This window comes from Limanda limanda, chromosome 18 (assembly GCF_963576545.1).
Source record: "Limanda limanda chromosome 18, fLimLim1.1, whole genome shotgun sequence".
Classification (NCBI taxonomy): Eukaryota; Metazoa; Chordata; class Actinopteri; order Pleuronectiformes; family Pleuronectidae; genus Limanda; species Limanda limanda.
The window spans coordinates 9,098,610-9,115,752 of NC_083653.1; the positions used below are offsets into that span (position 1 = coordinate 9,098,610).

Genomic DNA, 17,143 nt, shown 5'->3' on the forward strand with positions numbered 1-17,143 from the left:
CGCAATGAAAAAAAAAACATGAATTGGTTGAACCCAAGTTTGACGCAAATCCAATTCTTAAACTTCAGTTTTGAAAACACAGAAGGAGCTGAGGCTGGTTAATGGTTTTATTCTGAGGTCTACTGGCTCGGCGTACTGGTCTCTTTTATCTGAACAAGTGAAAGCCTCGTTCTCTGCACCTCTCACCGGCTCCACTCGCCCCAATCACGAATGTTATAAATACTTAATATTTGTAACCTCTCTTGTTATTCATGTGGTGATAATGGCATACTGAATATCTTTGCCGCTCACTCATTGATTGTCTCCCATGGTGCGATTCAAGGCTGTCTCATGAAAAACTTTAGACATTTCAGCTTGTCTGCCTGCCCTCCGGAGCGTGTTTGATTAACGTGCTCATTATAGCCAAGGATTAAACACTCACTTATGGCGGCGCCCAGATAAGTGTGTTTGTGTAAACTCAGTAAATGTTTTAAAAGGCGTATGTTTAAACCATAAAAAGGAATAAATCAAAAACATGCAGCTCAGAGAACAGGAATTAGTGCTAATTCTTAATTTTCTTGTTTGGCCTTCTTGAAACGGCCATTTCTCTTGTGTTCCAGTGAGTTACAACTTTTCATTTATTGGTGTATAAAATATAAACAAATGTCTGATTATCTGAGAACTCATTGTTTCCCAGATAACTATAAGAGTGTTGTTTTTGTATTTCTATAATCCCTTTTAATATTCATATATATTTGTTTTTATGCAATGCCACAGCAAGATGTTAAGGCAACTCAATAAAAGTATGAAGGTTCACTGACTTGTTATATGGAGAATTGTCCCTCCCACTCCTCACCCATAACATCTCTTCTATGTAATTTTGGTGAGTGGGTACGATCTCCAGTGAGAACACACTTAAACCGTCAGAATCAGGCCCGGCAAGTTCAAGAGTAATGCTGAACCATGGATCAGTTAAAAAGATGTAGAAGTAAAACATTTTTAACTGCATTTATCTGCAATATCCTGCGAGAAAATGTAAGAATTCTAAACCGAGTTTGGTGCATTTGTTACAGCAGCAGCTCTTTGGGCTCAGGAAGCCGGGGATCATGGGTTCTATCCACCATTCAGTTATGTTTCACTTCAGTGAGTGGGGCTACACAGTCAGATTTATAGGCTTTGTTTTCTCTCGGTGAAAACCACTTTATCACTGGCACAGTGCGGCCAACAGAATGAATCACCACAAGTGGCTGCAGAGGGCGCTGTCCCTCAGCAAAGGTTATAAACAGGTGCTTTAACACGAGCAGACACTTTAACTGGAGCTGGATTCATGAAAACTATCCAGATATGTTCAGTGGTGAATGGAAAGTCACAGGTGGAGCTGCCCTGCCACTAAACCTTCTCAGCCAAACTCAAGTTGTCAAAGTGTGTCTGAGAAATGACGATTTAGCAACGAAACGAAAAGGGCTTTTTAATAACAGTCTGCCATCTTTTTTACTGTGTGTGTGTTTCTTGTTGTCAGGTTTTAGACTTCAAGGATGAGGTCGTTCTTCAGAGTGAAGTCGACAGCTGTGCCCCGATCACTGAGATCACACATAAAGAAACGGACACACACATGTACAGATACACACCAGCAGCCATTTCTCTCCCCTCCTCTGTATCTTTCCATCTGTCTGCCAGGCTCTCTCTCTCCTCTCTGCTCCCCCCCGTCTCCTCTCGGCTCTCCCTCATTCCACTTATCAGATCAGTAGAGACTGACATGTCTGCGTTCCACAGGGACGGAGCTTACCGTGTCACAGACCTACAGTTGCTAGGATCTGGCATCTCGTGGTGGCAGCTGCACCACAGTCTTTGTTTAGATTAGGTGCATTGAAGCTCTGTATTTAAAGAAAGGTGGCATTTTCCTCACACGCGCTTTTGTTAAAACCTTGTGTTATTAGCTGCACAATGGAACTGGTTCATGAAAGAAGACACTGACATCCTCCGAAGCAACTGTACAGAAAGTGAGCTGCTATGGTCTAACCGGGACAAAATGACTCTTCTCCACAGGGACGACGAGCATGCCCTGATCCTGCAGTACTGCCAGACGCTGGGGGGGGAGGGCTCCCCCTGCAGTCAGCCCCAGAGTCCTGCCCAGATCCTCCAGGCCGTGGAGAGGGAGGAGCGGGGGGAGCTGGAGCGGATCATCGCTCGGCTGGAGGAGGAGCAGAGGTACGGCATTCTATCACGCAAGTGACGTGAGATAACTCAGAGTGACAGGAGGTTGTTCCACACCCGGAGAATAATAAGTATCACTTATGTCCGTGGATAATCTCAGATTTCTTCAATATCAATATGAAGTTGAGAAAAGTCCCCTGTATGGAACCGGAATGTTTCAAATACTTAGAAATCTGTGTTCATCTTTTCTTTCCTTATTCCCATGTACTGTTTACTCTGCTTCCTGGTGCCATTCGAGTACACATGCCACTCTCCAGTGCACAATACGTAAACATACACACACTTCCCGTACCCCCCCGCCTGTCTCCCACGCCAACGCCTTCCTGTGTTTGATTAGTCGATGGCGATGGCTCAGAGTCAGTGTACGATGTGTTGTCGGGGAGATGCTCAGACGGTGGCTCGACTGGCTGATTTAACACTGATTATCCACGAACGCGGGCGCTGCAGGAGAGCAGAGGGAGGAGGGAGAGAGAGAGCTTTACTGCCAGCCTCATAAATGCCAACTTAAGTAAAGCACTGCAGCTTATGGTTCTGCACCGAGATGGGGGGGGGGGAGGCACGGAGAGAGGCGAGCGATTCAGCGGGGGGTCTGTCTTTCTATTTTGAACTGAGAAAGGAGAGGAGACTGTGATATTTTTTTACGTGACACCTTCAGGAATTAAAGGGAAATACAAACTACAAAACTACTTCCTCAAAGGCCAATTTTTCTCTTACGTATCAACAACATAGATGCAGCTGATTGGTTTTCATCAAGCTCCATGCATCCATTATCTACTCCATTAATCCTTTGAGGGTCACAGGTGGAGCTGGAGCCAATCCCACCTGCATGTCTTCATTTAACTGTGGGAGAACACTCACATAAACACGGGGAGAACATGCAAACTCCACAAGCGGGCTGGGATTTGAACTGGGAACCTTCGTGTTGGGATGCTCTACTGCTGATCGCAATCTTTCATCAAGATCCAAACAGTATTTTATAGAATTGACTAAGATGTTGAAAATGTGACTTTTCACAAAACCTTAAGAGAAGTGATTAAAAAACTATTCCTGGATCAGCACTCAAATTTAATGAGTTATTCTCCGGCTCACGCTCCATCCCTCCACCAATTTAGGTGCAAACGGGTTCAATACTTTTTGTGTAATCCATCTTACAAACTTGGGTGGTACTTGGTAAAAAGCACAACAGCCACCATGTATTCCATCAAGCTGCACCGGAATTCACACACTTAGAGATATCTACCGTTTTAAATCAAGATCCATCATTGACTCCCTGGGAAATCATTGAAAATGTTGAAAAAAGTTCTATCTTACACTGTAACACTTCTATCTCATTTCTCCATTATGTGTAGCATAATCCTGCTAACAAACAAGGAAACCAACAAATAGACAGACGGGTGAAAACATGCTAAAAATGATGTTCAACCACATGTTTGCCACCATGAGCTCACACAAGCCCCTCTTGTGCTGGTGGCTGCAACATGTCCAGCTTTCAGGAAACATGTTTGAATCCAGATGTGGTGTGTGTACATACTCTCTTTTCTTTATCCTCCCTCCCAGGACCCTGCAGAGGGAGTACGAGCAGCTGAAGGAGCAGCATGGCCAGCGAGGGGCCCCCCCCGGCAGCCCCTGGGAGTCGGACGGCTCCTCTGCCCATCCCGAGGAGGCCGACCTGCTCGCCGAGGCCAAGCTGCTGCGACAACACAAGGGCCGCCTGGAGGCCCGCATGCACATCCTGGAGGAACACAACAAGCAGCTGGAGTCTCAGCTCCACCGCCTCCGACAGCTACTGCACCAGGTGACATGACACTTCCACTGATCTGTTGGACAGTGAGTGGCAGAGAGGGGCCACGGATGGATTTTCATAGACTCGTACGTTGTCATTCCTCGGACTGAAAAAAAAATGAGCACCCGGGTTTCTCTGGCTGTTGTGGGTTTCTCCTTGACAGCTGTGGAATGGAGAGTGGCTGAAATTGGACTCAAAAGTGCAGCGGTGACAGAAAACAACCCAGACAAGGACTTCAAACCTCGAGGGGAGCGATCACAGAGACATAAAGGATAGTGATCAGCTGTAGAAGGAGGGCGTCAGGAGGGAGCTTTCAAAGCAACATGGAGGGAGGGAGCTGATATTCGGTCTTGAAATCGCACCAATGTGGGTCAAAATTAAAAAGTTGACATGAACAGCAAATTAGCAGCAAAAATGGAATTGATGATTATTATTTATTGGCAAACTTACACCACCGAACCCATCCTTGTGTCTTAGCTACATGCAGTTTAAGATAAATACCTATAATTAATGATTTTTAATTAATGATGACGTTTTTGCAGCCCACTGGCTTTGCAGATACACAACAGTGATTTAAAATGTATCTCTGCCATAAGTTGCTTTGTCCTCAATAGACTTGTTCTTGAATAGCATCAGGCCAATGATCCCAGTTCTCTCACACACACACACACGCACACACACACACTCAGCAGCTGGCAGCGCTGTTTCATTACAACTCGTAAAATATATCGCAAATGCAGAATAGCAATAAATTAAAGGGATTCATTCAGTCATCAACATAAACTTGTCCCCTCATTAACACAGACTTTCCCTCAGCCCAAACGTGATAACCCATCCGTTTTCATCCTCAGCTTTTTGTGCCTTTCGAATAACAAAACGTGCTCATCAACTCTCAGATTAGATCCTAATCAAATCATTAACATTCCACCGAGGAGCGCGGCATCCATCTCCGGCTCCTCCATCGATAGCTCTCAGCTGCGTGTTTGTGTGCAGCCTAATTGCTCACTGAGGGTGGATTTGCTCGTGCACGGTAGAAAATTGCACAAACCTCCCAAAACCAAACAACCGGCGATCCTGACGAATCAGCCTGAGCAAACACCGGAGCCGGTGCTGCCTCTCTCTGGTAGACGTGGGGCTGGAGGCACAGGTCGTAACTCACCACAACTAGGGCCCGAGGAAGGCGGCTGAAGTGACTCGGCAGATTTTTAATGGATGAAGAGCAACTTTCTTTTATTGTCATTGTGTTTCCTTTTTTTTCTTTTGGAGGGGGTTGCATTTTTTATATCTTTATTTGATAGCGGCAATCGGACAGACAGGAAATGAGAGAGACAGAGTGGGGGGGAGGTGGCAGTAAACAGTCCGAGCAGCCAGCAGTAAAACAGTGGACCTGCTGCTCGGGGTGTTTGCACCCATAAAGCATGCTGCACCCTGTCCAGTCAGCCATCAGGTCGGCCCAGTTACTGCAGATCAACACGGTGCTTTCCAGTCTAAAGCTGCTAAGCTTCTCAATAGTCTCCCAGTGCAGCTGCTTTCAGATCTGCACTGAACTCCAGGTAATCTCCTGATAATATCCAGAGGGGCTGAGTGCGAGAAGGCAAATGTCTGAGTCACATTTTCGTGCCAGTCGACCGAGTGGAGACTCTGAACACCTGAGGGAGCCCATGTGAGAAAACAGCAGGATGATTGTAGATGTTTTTATCATGCAATGGATGCCTAAATAATAAAAACAAAAAGAATATGAATATCAAATATCTTACACGCTGACGAAAATGTCAACTTGGAAAAACGATTTGTCGATTTGCCGAAACATTTGATTCCAGTAGCAGAATGTATACGTCACGTCTCCTGCCTCCTTCACCTGAATCTCCTGCTGTTGTGATCACTTCATACTTTGAGAATCTCCTGCTGTGTTCTTCATACGTTAAAGGCAAAGTCTGAAAAATGTTCCTCCCTCAGTAGTTCAGACGCTTTCAGGAGTTCATGCCTGAAAAAGGTTTAAGCTTGAGGACTTTTGACTCTCAAGACTATTTCTAAAATGGAGGAGGAGGAGGAGGAGGAGGAGGAGGAGGAGGAGGAGGAGGAGGAGGAGGAGGAGGAGGAGGAGGAGGAGGAGGAGGAGGAGGAGGAGGAGGACAGGGTTGGAGGAGGGGGGGGCCGCATTGATTTGGTTTCTTGCAGTGGAAAAAGGGAAGAGGGAACATGGGATTCTGCCGTAAATGTCAGCGGATCTCAAGTGTTTGCTTCTGTGCATCAGGGCAGCAGAGCGTGTTTTCAAACATTGATCAGCTGTCTGCAAGGTTTAAGCTACAAGAAAAAAATACCCTCTCATGTAAAATTGATTGTTTTAAAATTGTGGGGTTTTTACGCCTTGTTTTATCAGAACTTTCTTATATGTTTTTGTCATCAGTTTATTTTGAGGTCTGAGCTGAGGTCAGTGTGAGGCTGCAGAGCAGGGACGGCACAGGGAGAACACTGGAAAGCACTTTGAACCAAATGAACAGTGATACAATCCGACCCCTTGAACAAACCCTGATTATCAATATTATACTTCAGATAATTGAAGATCGTCTGGTTTCACTCTCTGCAACATTAGTGCTCGCTGCACAGATCAGCCTCAGGTGCAAATAAAAGTTGCGGCAGGTTTTTGTGCAGAAACTTTTGGATAGAAAGACAAATCTACATCTTTCATACTTGAATACGGACATAATAATATTTGTTCCTCCTTCAGCCAGTCTTAATTTTTATTTTTCAAGTCATCAGTCCTGTTTGTTTGTTTTATCCACTGCGGCACTCACTAAAAAATACCTCAGCGTTTCCTCCACAACACTATAAATCCATGGAAATGGTTGTTTGAGTGTGATTCATGCTGTAGCAGGTGAACCTCAGCGAGGGACATTGGCAGAGACATGTTTATGAGAAATGTTGCTGTTGACACGACAGCCTCGTGGTAGCGCCCCCTGGTATTTCCCCGTCTCTGCCTGCCACAGGGTGACGCACGGCTGATTTTGAAGTTGTCAAGCGGACGCCAGGCGGAATAATTATGTTGAGCTGATGGATTTTCTCTTGTTTCTCCCTCTGTCTTTCAGCCGGAAGTGGACACAAGGGTAAACGGAGTGTCCTCTCCCGCAGGACAAGACCGAGGGCCCCTGACTGAGAACTCAGGTGAGACACTCAAACCTCAGAGCCACACAAACACTCATCATTGATCTTGACAGAAGAAGCTCTGGGCTTTGAATTCAGAATCTTAAAGCATTAAGCAGGTGCACTGACAGTTTGACTCTCGCACTGTTTCTCTGCAAATGGAAACTTGTTGCTCACTGTGGTAACTTAAACTCCCTGTCACCTTAACCCTGTGTGTGTCTGTGTGTGTGCGTTCAGATGAGCTGCTGGACTCCCACAACAGCAGCTCTGAACTGGCAGATGTAATGGAGCAGATTAACAACTCCTTCCCTGCATGCAGTCGTAAGTTTTCCCGCTCCCGCTCCTCCTCTTCCTCCTCCTCCTCCTCCTCCTCCTCCTCCTCCTCCTCCTCTCTCCCACCGTGTCTCCCCATCCTCTGAGGGCAGATTTGTGTTTCGCCACAAGGTCGCTTGTCAGCAGAAAACTTGTGCACGTCGCTCCGTTCGACTGTTAATAACTCCTCCCTCACAGCGTAACTTCACAAGTGGCGCGTAAGATGTGTGATTTAAGTTTGTATCCTCTTTAAACAGCGATATAAGAAATTGTTTAGTTTCCACCAAATGTAATTCAGTAGACTTTATTTCAGTTAGAAAAAATATTGAAGGCTCCACTGATTGTTTAGATCAACAATGGCCGTCTCTAATTAATCTTTGGGACTCTAAAATAGATACAAACCTTTAAAAGCTAATTTATTACACAGAGATTCCTGAAAATACAAAAGTGACACTGTGTTGATCTGAAGCAAGAGACCGAAACACCCGGATATATTTAGTTCACGTCCTAATATGACGAAGACCAGCAGGAAATCTTCACTTGAAAAACAAGAACAATAAAAAGTTTTAGCATTTTTGCTTGAAACGTACACAAAGCTGATTGATCAGTAATCAAAGTCTATTCGTTTCCTGTCAATTTAGGATTATAATTGATAAAATAACAAACATTTTTAGAACAAATTAAAGTTTAAAGCTTTAATCTTACACTTCGCATATTATAGTTCATAATAATAAACAGGAATTTGTAGAAGTAGCTTGTGAACAATGCATCTACTGCATGAAAGTCTTCAATCAATCAATCAATCAAATAAATTTTATGTGTATAGCCCACATTCACAAATAACAATAAGTCTCATAGGGCTTTAACATGGTGTGACATCCTCTTTCCTTAACCCTCAACAAGAGCAAGGAAAAACTACTAAAAACCCTTTTAACAGGTAAAAATATGTAGAAACCTCAGAGAGAGCCACATGTGAGGGATCCCTCTCCCAGGACGGACAGAAGTGCAATAGATGTCAAGTGTAGGAAAACATCATCGGGATGAAAGTTTTTTAGCAGCATCGATGAGGGTAAACATTTTTGAAGGATAACTTCAATACTATATGTCCAGCAGTCCTGCTGCTATCATAGTCTCTGGTCAGCAGCCATCAAGATCACGATTCAGCATCAAGATGGGATCCACTATAGTCTACAGTCATTGAGTCCAATGTTTGTGAACAGCCCGTCACATATCAAATGAAAGACTTCACATTTCATTTCTTATCTACATAGATCATTTTACAGATGTTTGTTTTATTCCTTTTGTGTTTAAATGAATTCAGTTCATCAGTTGTCTACTTTGTTTTTATCCTCGTCGCTATTTTTCATCTCTGACGCTCATCAGGCCGCGATGAGAACGATGTGGCAGCGATAGATGAAATGAAAACAGGGAAACGGAGAAACGTTCCCGATGCAATCATCATCATTTACATTTCAACTAGACTCGTCCTCCGTCTTTTGAGTGTCTCCTTCGCTTCCTCTCGCTCCTCGTGTCAATCCCTCTCTCTTCTCTTTCCCAGTCTCACGCACTCGCCTGCTCTGCCTCCCACTGTCAGTCAGCTTTGTTTGTAGATTTTGTGTGTGTGTGTGTGTGTGTGTGTGTGTGCGTGTGCGTGTGCGTGATATGTATAAATAAATGGCATCTTGAACATCTGAGCTCTCTCTCTCTCATCTGTAGTCATGAATTGAGCAGGTCTGCTCTTCTCTGATATTCAGGCTGCTCTTTACGAACCTGTGTGCTGTGTTCAGGCTCCTCTGCATCGGCACTTTGTGTTTTTGATTCTCCGATAATTCATTTTCTCAACCACAGATTTCAAATAGAGCCCTGAGGTTTTTCTTTTATTAATTTATAGTTTCTATATGATCAGGAAAAAAAAACCTCAGACCCTCATTACTCTTCATAGCAGAGTTTGATGGAATATCCTCCTCTGGGGATGTTGAGTAAAATAAATAAAATGATTCGAGAAAGTGACTCAGAGCCTTTCGTTTGTTTTGGTTTAAGTTAAAACTCCTATGAGGGCTTTAGTTGAAAATCCATTTGAATCATCATTTAGCTCTGACTCATGAAAACAGAGATGAGCTGGGTTCAAGTGTTTAACTGCTCCATTGTCTCTTTGTTTCATCTCCCTCAGCCTCAAGTCTCCCCTCAAGACCACAGGTGAGAGCCAGCTCTTCTGCATAACCCAGTAAAGTGGATCTGTCCCAGGAATCAATACCTATTGACTGCTGCTCATATTTCCCCCTTTGATTTTTCACTTCCTTCTCCTTCGATGACCATTATGCTCCAGTTTACTGCTTCCAGTAGTTTACACCTCTGAACTTAATCTCAGTCAGAGCAAGTTAGGTTGTGGCTGAATAGCTTTAATGCGTGTTTCCATTTCCGAGAAGCCAGTTATGTTTTCTTCCTCATCGCACTCACCCCCTCCTCCTCCTCCTCCTCCTCACCCTCACCAAGCTCCTAATGGACTGTAACAGACGTGTATTCAACACCTCTCAGAAGCCATTATTCTGTCTGAGTTTGTGATGTTAACAGACAGTGAGGCAGGTTTACCTTTTGCTCTTTGTGTACCAATGTTCTGTGTATCCTCTTGAACCCAAACACACTATTGTACTTCAGTGTGTGTACGATTTAGGAAAATTAATCGGCAGAAATGCAACAAAATATTTATTATTTTCTTTTCATTACTTTAAAATCACCTCAAACCAAGAGTCGATGTATCTCCATTACTTTAGAATGAGCCCTTCAGCTTCTCTGTATATAAAGATGGATGACATAACAAAAGTGAAGGCAGATTGTCTTGATCACCCCCTGGTGGCTGGCTGCAGTACAGGGCATAAATCCTGCCTCTTCCATGTTAATGATGGGATTTGGGCCATACAATAAAGTCAAAGTACATACACACAAGTACATTTTTCATCTCTTTAGGTTTAAGTGTTTGTGTTTCAAGTAAGTTCTGTTTAAATAAGTTGTCCGGTGCTAAGTGAAATGTCATGATTGACAGCTGAGACTCACTCGTCGATTTGTCGGATGAATCTCGATATGACGATATACCAGCATCAGTACCTGAGATATTTGACCTTCCTTTTTGTACAGTAGGAGGAAGTAGAGAGGCGTCGTCCATCTTTATACACTGTGGTTCTCTTAAATGCTTGGAAGAGGAAGAAGACATTGGTTGCAATATGCGACTTCACCACTAGATGCCACTAAATCCTGGAGACTTTGCTTTTAAACTGTGTAACTTTATTTTGATCCAATATGACGATTGTGTCTTCATGTTCTGTTTTACAGGTGATGTGAGGACCACACAGGATGACGTGCGTTTGTGAATGCACACGAGTGTGTGTGTATGTGTGTGTGCGTGAGAGTGTGTGTCTGTGAGTGTGTGTCTGTGTGTGTGTTTGTATTGAGTGCTGGAGGAGACGGGAACATTCCCAAACAAACAACCACCCCCCCACCCAAGACCCTGAATCCCAAAGACGCACAGGACCGGACAACTTAACTACTTTTACCACATTGTCTTGTACTATGCAAATTGTACATTTTATGAACTTTAGATTGTACCTGCATTAGGTTCCACATTTGTCAGTGATTTGTTTAGATAAGCAGAAGAGTATATGGCACAGGGCTTTGTACAGTGAAACCTGCTTCTTGTTTTTCAGAGGGTGGTTTGGGGGGTTTGTGTTTTGTTCTTGTTAAGTTTTGCCTTCACCGGGAATCCAACTGTTACATGTTTTTATGTCATTCCACCGCTTGGATCCCTCCAGCCCCGAGTCGCCATTAACCACAGATTTTATTCCATATTTGGGAGCACACACACAGTCACTGAGTCATAACGTTCAGTGGCTGAGAGGAGGATTTTTAAGGCTGTCACACGTGTCTGCTTTATTTTAAAGATCCATCTCGTAGCATGCTTGATATCGAGTTCCCCTTTAAAGCGTTGAGATGCCGACAGACTTTGTGTTGACTGCGATTTGTTAATGTAAAGTTGATCCCTTCTGTGCCTATACAGTTTGTCCGTTCCACGTGCGGAAGACGAGATGAGAGTTGAGGAATTTAAAGTGGGACTGTGTACAAAGAGAGAGAGACCTTTTTTGGAAAATGTAGATTTAAATCTAAAGCCGTTCTGAATCCGGGTTCGTTCCGAGGGCCGTCGTCATTCTGTAGAATAGTTTGTTTTTTTAAATAAAGATATATGTTGAGAAATCAGAGGAAAGCCATGATTGCCTTGCTACCTCAGACTCATAGACACAGTTTTGTTTTTGTGGTTCGTTGTTTTTAAAAACAGTCGCGATCATTTACAGAAACATGGACAACCTGGTTTAGCGCCCTACGCTTTTAGCTCACTGTATCTGTGTACACTGCAACGAGGAGGTACCAAGTTTGAAGTTCTTACTGTATCACCATGAGTCTGTGGCCTGCTGAAGCGAAGCCGCCCACTCTACCTGTTGTTGGTTTTTCCACTGGCCTTCTAGCACTGGTCCCTCACCGCGGCGTGTTGTTGTGCTATATGCTATCCTGTAAAACTTGTGAGACTGAACAACACTACTTTAATCTCCTCTGGCTGTAGACTGATGATGATGATTATGATGATGATGATGATGATGATGGTGGTGGTGGTAGTTTTTAATGAGGATTACAATCATGATGAACCCAGAACTGTGTCGTTTCTCCTGAGGTATGTAAAATAGATTGACCACACTACATGTAATATGGCTATGTTGTTTTATTCTAAATAAAATTTTTATAACAAGTGCGTTTTCCCCCCTTAGCGGTTATTTATTTATTTGACTCGTACACACACAAACACACACACACATACACACACTGAGCAGAGCTTCTCGCCTCCTGAATTTAGAAGCGGTGTATACACCCCCCCCTTGGTTTGAGGAATGTAAACTCCATTAGTGCCAACTCCTCAGCGTCGCCCGGCCAGGAGCGGAACATTATTATTTATCAAAAGAGCTCGTGCAGTGAGAGGTCGGATCATTATTACATGTTTGCTATGAGCGCGCTGAGCTGCACCTGAAAACCCAAATGAATGATGAAGGGTAATTATCCTCTTCTCTTTTCACTCAACTCTCCTCCAAACCATAACAAATACCTGCTTTCATTCAAGCAGCATCACTCGCAGTGACGTCGCCTTCATTATTCTCAAAGATTAAAGGTATTTACCTCGGTCGTGGCTGCGTCGCCTGCTGGAGGTTTTAGATCAAATCTGACAGCGTGCGGTTCTTCACAGTGTAAAATCTGCTCATTATAACAACCACTCAGATTAACATGTCTTAAGACTCCAGTTGATAGATCACACCAATATAACATTGTTTGTTTCCTTCCGTTTAATTTCTCCTTCCCAAGTTTTTACTTCCATTCTTTTTTCATGCCTCCAGACTTTAAAGGTTTTCGATCCGTCCCATTCTTTTGAAAGTGATATTTCAAGAACTCCTAGAGGGAATTTCTTCAAACTTCGTCCAAACCTTTATTTTTTACTCTAAAAAATATTTTTTTTAGGATGGACTCATTTGATTTTCTCTTGGTCAAAGGTCAAGGTCGGTGTTTCCTCCTTCCCTTGTGAATGCAATATCTCAGGAACACCTCCAGGGAATATTTAAAAAATGTGCACAAACATTTGCTTGGACTCACAGATGAACTGATTAGATTTTGATGGTCAAAGATCAAGGCCAAGGTGACAACAATAGGGAATTTCATTATATCTGTTACAAATATTCACTTGGACTAAACAATGACATGATTAGAATTTGGAAGTCAAAGATTGAGATCAGCTGTACCTCACAAACTCCTTTTAGCCTTGTGCTCATGTTAACTTAACAACATTCCTTCAAATTTGGACACAAATCACTTTGACTCACTGATTAACTGATTACATTTAGCCGGTCAAGGTCAGGGTGGCATCACAAAACACCTTTTTGTCCTCTTGAATATCTCAACTCTGCCGAAGGGAATTTCTTCCTATTTTGACTAGATGTCACTAAAAGATGAGTCTGGAATAAGAAAGTAGTAGTAGTTTCATCACAAAATGTTTAGGAGAAAGTCCGAGTTGTACGACTTTCTCCTCTTTACCACGGCTCATAGGGAACGGGATCCCTGACGTATCAATCCCCAGATCCATTACCATCGTCTCGTGTTGTGGCAAAGTAGCTCACAGAGTAATTCAAGGAGACGACTTCTCCACGCAGGATGAGTTTTCTCCTAATAGCACTGCCCATCATCTCTGGTCCAGGCTCCAGCCGTTTCATAACACGCTTCAATAATGCAACAGTGGCCAAACGGTGCTGCACCATAATTGAATCCGGGGCCACTGCATGTTCTCTTAACTCTTTAAAGTCGGTGTGCTCGGGATCCCAGAGGTGTTTTAATTAGTTTACCACTCACTGCCAATTACCACAACGTCTGTGATGCACAGCAGGTCTCAGCTTGTTTGTGAAAAGTAAAGAAGATTGTAAGTAACAAAGTAGCACACACAGGGGAGCTGGTCTTAACTGGCTCCCGCTGCAAAAACTGGCTTTGTTATTAATATTTATATGGCAATTAGGCTGCATGTAAAGTCGGATTTGGGTTAATTATTGTAACTTGCTCATGTGAAACTTGGTCCAAACCCGATTGCTCGAGTCCCAAAGCCTTTCAGTCCCGGTCCTGCTCTGCTGTCTTTGATTCAGCACATCAGCCGGTCAGGCTCCGGTGAAGCTCCTCTCCTCGAGCCGCCTGCTACGCTGAGCAGCCATTAGCATTCTGCAGCACAACTCAGAACTCTGCTCGTATAATGGATGTTTTGTTAACGATATGATAACAGCGTCAGTGGAATCCTCTGGTCCTTCCTAATGGAGGTCAGAGGTCGGGCCTGGCTGCAGAACAGTGCTTGGAGCTGGTTGATGCTCGTTTCGATGTGAAAAACTGATCCTCGGGGAACATTAACCGACAAAATCCTGCCAGACTTCATCAGACCGCAGGACTAAAGGCCGACTGCCAAAGCAGCCACCAGGGGGCTGCGATGGTCATTACTTACATGATTTAAATGGATGGATACAGTGGGACATTTTCATTGAGGCAAAATAATTGACTTTAATTGAGCTTTGCAGTGCATTTGGCTATTTAGCAAAGGGAAAAGTATAAAATTATGTTATCACAAGGTCAGTTGGTGACTATTCTGGAGCTTTAACTGTATCACGTGACCTTCCTCAGCTGACGGAGCTGTGAGGTTATCATGTCTGTTCCCCAGGGCGTCTCTGAGGTTCAGATTCTGACTCTGAAACTTTATTCTTCACCTTAAATAGATGCCAGTCATCCTCCCCCACTTCATGTTCAAACATTCCTCTTTTCAATTTCTCAAAAATTCTACAGTAAACTCTTCTGAAGCTCGACACACAGACATTTCAACATGAACAAGAGTGAGGGGAAATATATTTGTCACCTCAAAAGGGGTTTGATTTAACCTAAAGCAGATTATACTATAAAGTGCTACTTTCTCTTTATTTTCATCAAAAAACATCTGAAGTCTGGTTTTCGGTGCCTGTGGGACATGAACGTGCAACTTGCAAGTGACAAAAGTAGCTTTTGACAAGTTGACATCAGAAGCTGCTAATGAGAGCAGATGGTAAAATAATGTTGATTCATTGGTTTGTAAGTGATGACGTCAGCAACTCGTGGATCAAAACTCTATCTCCCTCTCCGAGTTCTTGCTCTGACTTGAGGTAAACTACACAACAAGTTCTCTTTAATCATTTCAATCTGTTATTTTAATATTTATAATATGTATCTTATTTCACTGTGGAGCTGTGTATGAAGCATTGATCCACTCAGCTTCATGTACTTCTCTTTCTCTCAAACACAAACACATGGATAATGGAGATGTCTGTTAAAACCCCCCCCCCCCCCCCCCCCTCCTCTCCGACATGATGCTGTGGGACAGCCAGTGAGCTGCAGGTGAGATACACGGCAAACGTCAATAAAGTGATGTGTATTTCTTTTCAGTAATTCATTTGTCCCGAAGAACTCGGCCATTAAAATACTCCCAGTGTGGCACCTTATATACGATAGCTGCCCCCCCCCCCAGAGGATTAGATACGGTGCAAAAACATTGTTGTTGTGCACAGGCCTCTCACAGGAGAACAGATAATATCTAATCAATTCAATTTCCTTGTCCTGTTTTCCCCTGTTCTCCTCTGAGCATCACCATCTGGGATCGGCTAATTATTCTCTTTGGTGTGAGGACAGACTCCGATGATTCCTCCAGGCTTTGGCCGTATGGCTTCAGCTGTCCACGACCTATCAAACCACTTTTCTCATGGGACGGTGGTGATATTGAACGTTTATTTTTCTTTCTGTGCATATTCCTTATTCATGCAGCTAAACTTGCGGCCACGATGCAGATCCGTTCGACAGCTGCCCCCTTTGATCGGAGGCTTGGCAGGCGGCAGTGGCAGGGCGACTTGGCGGGAAGCTGTCCCTGGCACCGGGCGGGGATGGGGAACAGATGTTGACGAGGGCGGAGGCAGGACACTGTAGGACATATTTGGGATATGGGCTGCAGGCCGGACCCCAGAGAGATGGAGTCAGGGAAAGGGAAGAGGGGATAAGTACAAGGCAAGCTGGCCTGGAGGGGACAAGCTGAAACGGATCAGAAGGAGAGCCAGTTTTCCCTTCATTAATTGTGTCATGTCAGCAGTTGAATCTCTGCGCTGCTGACACAGTAGTCGTCTATGTAAATGTCCCAATTTAACACAAGCTCCAGTCAGAGTCGTGTCCTGCGGAAGCGTCCGGCTTTAACAGCTCCTGCGCTGTACTTTCCTGCTGAAATTTATTGTCCTCGATGCACTTAACATCTCAAGAATGTGCTGAGTGCACATGTTGAGTTAGCATTAGCACCGTATTAGCTCTCTCTTTGACGATTAATTTCAAGCAGCTAATTGCACCGGACCTTCTCGTGGCAAGGCATCGACCTCAGGTTTTTCACTTTGGATGCTTCAGGGAATTTTTCTGGGCGTTTGTCCGATATCAGCATTTTGTCTTGTGAGCTTTTAAAGAAAAACAAACAGAGGAGATGTGTCAAGTGGATGTTCTTATATCACTTTTATGTGCTGTTGGACTTAGTCGGCACAGAGCAACAAGGACTTTTCAAATTGTTGCTCCTTTTACTTTAGACAATTAGTTTTTATTGATATTTTGTAAAATGTCTCATTCTTCTACATTTTCACTAGGTCATATGTTTACTATTATTATTATAGCTATTCAGAAAGTATCTAGACCTCTTTAATCTTTATACATTTTGTTTTGTTGCAGCCTTTTGCTAAAATTGCTTAAATAACTTTTTAATACCCTTCAAAGTTTGTGAATTTTAGAAAAGTTATTGAAAATAGAAATTAAATTGGAAACAGTTTGTATTCTGTCCGATATTAGAAATTGAAGTTCATATGTTTCCTTTTATTTTTAAATGAGCAAAAAGCACTGATTGACCATCACTTCACCAACACTCAGTTCACAGGAGTTCACACATTAAATCCTCTCCACTTTTAATTGTGGTCTGTGAGCTTCCGTAAAGTCCTGCTGAATGATGTTGTTGCTGGTCTAACAGTAATTAGCTTTAATCTGTGACTCAGACCTTGATATTTATGAAGGTGTGGGAACCCTGTGTATAATCAGAGTTCAGCTCCCTGTTCAGCC

At 43.5% G+C, this 17,143-nt stretch overlaps 1 protein-coding gene across 4 annotated transcripts in view; it reads left to right on the forward strand.

Moving 5' to 3' along the window:
• utrn (utrophin) overlaps positions 1 to 12,218 on the forward strand; it is a 170,204-nt gene extending 157,986 nt beyond the window's left edge. For all 4 annotated transcript variants that reach the window (XM_061091915.1, XM_061091917.1, XM_061091916.1 and 1 more), the window contains 6 exons: positions 2,026 to 2,187; positions 3,751 to 3,988; positions 7,063 to 7,138; positions 7,355 to 7,438; positions 9,600 to 9,625; positions 10,757 to 12,218. In XM_061091915.1, the coding sequence (XP_060947898.1) occupies positions 2,026 to 2,187; positions 3,751 to 3,988; positions 7,063 to 7,138; positions 7,355 to 7,438; positions 9,600 to 9,625; positions 10,757 to 10,765 (595 nt within the window). In that variant the 3' untranslated portion in view covers positions 10,766 to 12,218. The remainder of the gene's footprint in view (positions 1 to 2,025; positions 2,188 to 3,750; positions 3,989 to 7,062; positions 7,139 to 7,354; positions 7,439 to 9,599; positions 9,626 to 10,756) is intronic.
• The last annotated feature ends 4,925 nt before the right edge of the window (positions 12,219 to 17,143 follow it).